Source organism: Lottia gigantea (assembly GCF_000327385.1).
Source record: "Lottia gigantea unplaced genomic scaffold LOTGIsca_1, whole genome shotgun sequence".
Lineage (NCBI taxonomy): Eukaryota > Metazoa > Mollusca > Gastropoda > Lottiidae > Lottia > Lottia gigantea.
The window spans coordinates 22,233-28,333 of record NW_008706746.1 but is presented as its reverse complement, the minus strand read 5'-3'; the positions used below and the strand labels follow the sequence as shown (position 1 = coordinate 28,333).

Below are 6,101 nucleotides of genomic sequence, written 5' to 3'. Positions count from 1 at the left end.
GATTCAATAGGGATGATCCCAAATCATCAATGTGTACATTGGAATTTGTGGGCTACAGAAAATAATTATTCTAAAAAATCCATCCAGGATTTGGTATTGCAATAGATTTTTTGATTTTTGGATCCAGGGGCCTGTTTTACAATTTCTTAACTAAATTTAAACCAAAAATTTTAAGAAATTAAGTTATCTGATTGGCTTAGAATGCTGAAGTTATAATTTATCCTAGGTATTGGCCAATCAGATTACTCAAATACTAGGCCCCTGTTTTAACCCTATGATAAAAATTTTTCAAAATATGCTATGTTAATTGATGTTCTTTGCCAATTTCATTGAAATATTTTCTTCTTTTTTTTCAGTGCATGAAGTAACAGAACTTAGTGTGAATAATTTTTGTTTTGTCATCAACTGCTTAAAGAAAAGAAGAAATTTTACTACACTTTAAGAAACTGTAATTTTTTTTTTTTTTTTTTTTTATAACAAATAAGAAATGTGAATTTGGAAAGATTTTTTGATAAAGAAAACTCTATTTTGTATCATTTTTCTATCGTTTTCATTGTCAATTACCATCCTTATTGCTTGCTTCATTTTTCCTACTAAATTAGACAACTGTTTTCTATTCTAAAATCAATGATTTCAGACGAATCATAATTTTTTATTTTGATTTATTTCAATGATCAAACTCATGCTGGTATTTTTTAGGCAATAATTTTTTTGAGATTTATTTCAAATTTCTCTAGAACAAAAGTTTTTTATAAATTTTAGATGACAAATTTAAATTTTTTCTTGTTTTTTTTAACTTGTTGTGTATAATATATTTGTAGACTTTCATGTAGCTTTTGTTTTTTAAACTTTTATAGCAAAGTGCAGGGCCGCCATTTCATATTATCGTAATTTGGCTTCCAAACTTTCATCTTAGAATATCTAAGTGTAATAGTTGATATCTTCAACCTTCATGTGGGAATAGACTAGGTTCAGTGTCTGGGGTGGGATTATTGATACAGTAGAAAATATAAGAAACAATTCCAGTCTGTATTTTGTCAGAATATGTACTTAGTGTATTGACTTCTTCTATTTCTTACTTTATGTTAATCCTATACCTGACTCTGTGTTTATTTCATATTTAAACAGAGTGAAAACAATTTACACTGTTATACCTGTTTGAACTCAAGAGTACAACAATTGTTATTATGATCAGTCTGAACTAAATTATTCTTAGACTATGAAACTTTATGAAATTAGACAACAGTCTTTTAGAAAAAATACATAGAATGTAATTACCTCCCTTTGTATTTGGTCCATAAGAATATTTTCTGTATTAATAAAAATGGCATCAGTGATATTTTGTGGTCTGGATTTTATCATCATGGGGACCTATTCACTTAAAACTTCACAAAATAAAATCCATATTTTAGGAATATATAATCCAAGTGGTTGATATCAGAGCCTATATAAAGTTTTTATAGGCTCTGTTGATATTTAGTGATAGTTTTATCCCAACTAATCAGATGAAGATCATTTCAGTGAATCGGAAGCTATTTTATTATAAAATGACAACCAATGTTATATATAATATTTAATACCTACCTGTATCATTGCTAATATTTAGATGTGTATTTTTTATCTTCAAATATCCTGTAAATTTATAGTCAGTCAAAAAAATGTTGCTCACTGGGGAATATTTTAAGGATAACTCTTTATTCTCTAGAATTTATCTTGTAAAAAAAACAGGTGTAAGAAATACAGTAATCTGATTGGATAACAAAACTAATGTTCCCAAATGTACAGCGTTATCTTTGACCAACTATATAATCAACCATTCACGCAAAAATTACAAAGTCTGTTATGCTATGTATTATGTATTTTAGTTATTTTTGAAGGGAATGGTTGAAAATCTGCAGATATTTTAACAATATTTTTAACGAAAGTTTGTAGAATGCATTTTCTGTTTTTTCTACAAAATGCCATAAAACTGTTGACTGTATTGATATGTAAGTTTCTCTGAAATAGAGCCAAATCTGCCAAATATATGAAGGATGAGAACTTCATAAGTGGCATAGTTCGATATTTTTACAGAATTAGGCTGCCATAAAGTGAGTTTTAGACAAATGAAACATAATGCATTTAAAAAAAGCACCATTTCTGACAAAATGCCTGAATTATATGATTGAATTGATGGTTATGATTTTGTAGTTTTGGCAGGTTTGTCCTCTAATTCAGAGTTATTAAAATAAAGACAGTTATCTTGTGACTTGTTTAATGTAATGCTCAGTATATTTATATAGATAACTATGGTAACCTATATTTCTTAACTTTTTCATCTAGTTAGTGTCCAGGTTTCAATTGTCAAACTTGAAGAAAAATACTCAGTTTTGATTGGATGTTTGGATTGTAGTAACCAAGTTCAAGATTTCTGGAGCATGCCTTAGTTTCAGTTGCTCAATAAGAGCTAAAAATGTTGGATGTAAAAAAATTCATATGGAGTATGCATCACAAACTAATCTTAGATTGATATGGCAGGAGAGAAATGCAGACTATCTATTGGTTAGTTACAACTGATCAACCAATGACAGTAGAGTATTTCTATTCTAGTTTGTTTGTATGAAATCTGGATCTGACAACCTGGTGTATTTTCGTATTCATATTGTATATATATTTCTATTAATACAAAATGTAGTCAAGTTTTTTTTATAAACGTAGAAAGTTTACTCTGACGTTAATTTTTTTATTTAATCCTGGGTTTTCTGATTTAATCCTGGGTTTTCTGATTTAATCCCGGGTTTTCTGATTTAATCCCAGGTTTTCTGATTTAATCCTGGGTTTTCTGGTTTCATCCTGGGAACATGGAATTTCATTTTATCATCAAAATTTACCAGACAGGGAACTGTTTTAGAGACATAACTAAATTGAATGATAATTCAGTTGCTAAATCAATGCACAATGTCAAGCTGATAGTTTGGACAAAAAAACTTCCAACATTACCAGGAACTAGTATCACCAATGTTTAATATCCTTTATATGTGAAGACTGTCCTGAAAAACCAGTGATGTTGACAGAAAATCAGAACGGTTCAAATAGAAGCTATAAATGTTCTTGAAAATCTATGAAAACCTGATATGCACCTTTCACTGACAGTGCATGAAAAAGCACTTCCCCTTCTCTAAATAAACTCTCCTATATGAATTATTTTATTTCATTATGGTACACATTTACAATTAGCAAGATATTAGGCACAGAGATAATTATCATATACTCTAAAAAAAAAAAAAAATCTTTTTGTACATCCTGGTTCAATTTATAATATAAACATGACCAATCCACTTTATTTGGGTGTAGAATAAATTTGGACTGCTTGTGTTTATATTCTGAATAATGGCCCTAGATATTAATATACCTTGACTTGACCCTGGTTTCATTTAGTCTATATTTTTTCTATACAGAAATCAATAAACTTGTCTTGGCTTATTTACAGAAGCATATTCTGATTTGCACAAATAGCCTTGCTTGACTATAATATATCTACAATTCTTCCATTTACAATTAACTTAACAAAGGTGTACGTCATTCTTCACCCTCAAACAACAAAATCACCACTAACTAAACAGTTTATCAACAAATATTTCAAGCACAGAAGAAAGTTTTTCTTGACGCTCTCTTTAACTACACAGCTGTGTCTCAAATACACTTAAGTTAAAAATTTAAAAAGGCGTTTTTGTGATCTGCTTTATGCTCTTTTGAATTCACAATACCTCACATTAGGGGAGATCACAAATGATAAATTAATCAATCTGTCACAGCTATCATGTCGTTTAAAAAAGCACATTTTTGTTCCTTGCTTTTGATGCATGATAAAGATTAAAATTATGGGATAGCGAATTCACATTTGGATGTAATATTGGTCACCGTTACACACCATCCTATTTTGCTAACGTAAATGATGGACCATTTATCATTAAGAAATATGTGATTACACTCAAAGCACTTTCCTTTCATCGACTTATATTCAGTTATATTTCAGATTTAGCCTTCACTCTGCCAAGGAATTAGAAAAAGCACTAAGATTTCCCATCTGTGTTAAACCGCTCTGTATATGATTAATATGAATTTCAACATTGTTTTGAAATGAGCTGAAAATAGACAAAACGCTTAAATTATTATAGATAATCAAAATTACTGGTTTAAAGATATACTACCTCTTATTTGATTGAAATTTTTTACTTTATTCCAGTCAATAAAACTGTTTGTTTAAACTTTATTTCAGTCAATCAAGCTGTTTCTTTAAACTAAATTTAAAGATCAGTTTTAGTGATCATCAAACCCATAAAATAAGCCAAGTCTAAATGAAGATTTTGACAAACACAATAACCTTAATAAAACTAGACAGAAGCAGATAAACCAAGAAAAGATAACTCACTTGATATTATTGGAATTCATGCCTGATTTAATTTCTGCTAGTGTATCTTGTAGAGATTTAAACTCAAACGAATTGAAATCATTCTGAGTAAACGTCTGAAAGTAAATGAAAGTTTAGATATTAGATATAATAAGGGTAGGAGAAGAGAAAGGACTGCTTGGATTGTGTTAATCCAACAAAAGAACAGACAGGTGTATTTGGAAGAGCTAGTTTGGACTAGTTTATCATGTCTTTTTGTGCCAATGTCATCAGGTTAGGACAAAGGTTATTCCTACGAAGAAACAAGATGGGATTGGTTAGACCCTTACTTGATTGGTTGCATAAAGAAAAAAGTTTAGTCCACAAGCTAATTACCTACTTTAAAGGTTGGGACATAGTCATCTTAATATTCATATATCTCAGAGTCATTACCCTTTATCACTATTTAAAATATAAATTTGATATTGAGTTTGTTTACGATTCAATATCCACAGAGAGGAAGGGGGTAAAAGTAACTTACTCTGATCTGTAACATGAGTGATGTTAAATTAGACACTAGACTTAAAACACTTTCATTTTTAGCTGTTTTCTTATTGCTGAACATTCCCTGCAATACACAAAAATATTTCATAAAATGAAAGGCAACTTAACAGACACTGGCAATTACATGTTTCATAGACACTGTTAATATTTTACTGCTTGTTTTAGTAGTAACTAAACATTTCATCAATATATTGCAAGATATGCTCTACACACTTAATCACTATCGAGGTCTGATATAAGTTGGCGTGGTAAAACATCAAGTATTTTGGACAGGACAAAAGACCAGAGCGTATTGGTCATTCATTTTCATTGTGAAGAATACATAAGATGAAGTCAATGTTAAATGAAATGAGTTTTTCATCATACCTTTCTACTCAACTTTGGACCGAAATGGGACCTTATTCTAGAAAACTTAACTTGAGATGATTCTAGTGTTCCAGTGAACTAATTGGTCAATGATTTAAATCGATATTAAATTAAGCTTGATAATCCAATGAGATTACTGTATTTCTCAAAATCTGGATTTGATCTCAGTTCAGTTATTGAGAATACAGCTCTGGTTATAGGTACAAGGAGGCAATAGGATTCTAAATCAGTAAAGTTTAGTATATAAAAGAAAAAAGGAAAACTAACCCGACATATTTTGGTGACTAATTCTTGTGCCTCATCATCACATTTTCGTTTTATTTCTGATGGTTGGTCAACAACTGTTACTCCATGAGGTGGTCCCATCTACAATATACAATATATCACTAGAATCTTCAGATATTGGAATTACATACTGTATATATATTGGATATTTCCTTCCAGTCTCCCCTATCGGTGATGCAGGTCAGAGGGGTTGACATGGTACAGTTATAAATCTAAGCTCGAAAAAGAGAAGGCTGATGCCTTTTTCCTATCAAATTTCTCTCATTGCATACTTCATAGTTCTGCTGTCTTCATAATTTAATCTAGTGCATAAAAGCAGGATGTAAAACTGCATTTCTATGCAAATGTTTCAACCATCAACCATGCCGACTAATAAACCATGTTCCTACCTCTTGACAGAATTCTTGAACCCCCATCAAATATTCGTTTAAATCTTTATTAAGTTTGTCCAGTTCTAGAACTATGTTGGCGTATTTACGTTGAAAATCTACTGTGATAGGTTGAAGATACGATTTCT

The 6,101-nt window shown here is 30.2% G+C and overlaps 2 protein-coding genes across 2 annotated transcripts in view; one reads left to right on the top strand and one right to left on the bottom strand.

Annotated features, from left to right (window-relative positions):
• LOTGIDRAFT_202951 (hypothetical protein) overlaps nt 1–2,705 on the top strand; it is a 43,841-nt gene extending 41,136 nt beyond the window's left edge. Inside the window, exon 8 of the mRNA XM_009045357.1 lies at nt 357–2,705. Coding sequence (XP_009043605.1) covers nt 357–363 — 7 coding nt within the window. The 3' untranslated portion in view covers nt 364–2,705. The remainder of the gene's footprint in view (nt 1–356) is intronic.
• A 1,319-nt stretch (nt 2,706–4,024) lies between these two features.
• LOTGIDRAFT_102840 (hypothetical protein) overlaps nt 4,025–6,101 on the bottom strand; it is a gene marked incomplete at both ends in the record, with an annotated part of 6,637 nt that continues 4,560 nt past the window's right edge. Inside the window, 5 exons of the mRNA XM_009045356.1 lie at nt 4,025–4,124; nt 4,412–4,506; nt 4,911–4,997; nt 5,585–5,665; nt 5,974–6,099. Of these exons, the coding sequence (XP_009043604.1) occupies nt 4,025–4,124; nt 4,412–4,506; nt 4,911–4,997; nt 5,585–5,665; nt 5,974–6,099 (489 nt within the window). The remainder of the gene's footprint in view (nt 4,125–4,411; nt 4,507–4,910; nt 4,998–5,584; nt 5,666–5,973; nt 6,100–6,101) is intronic.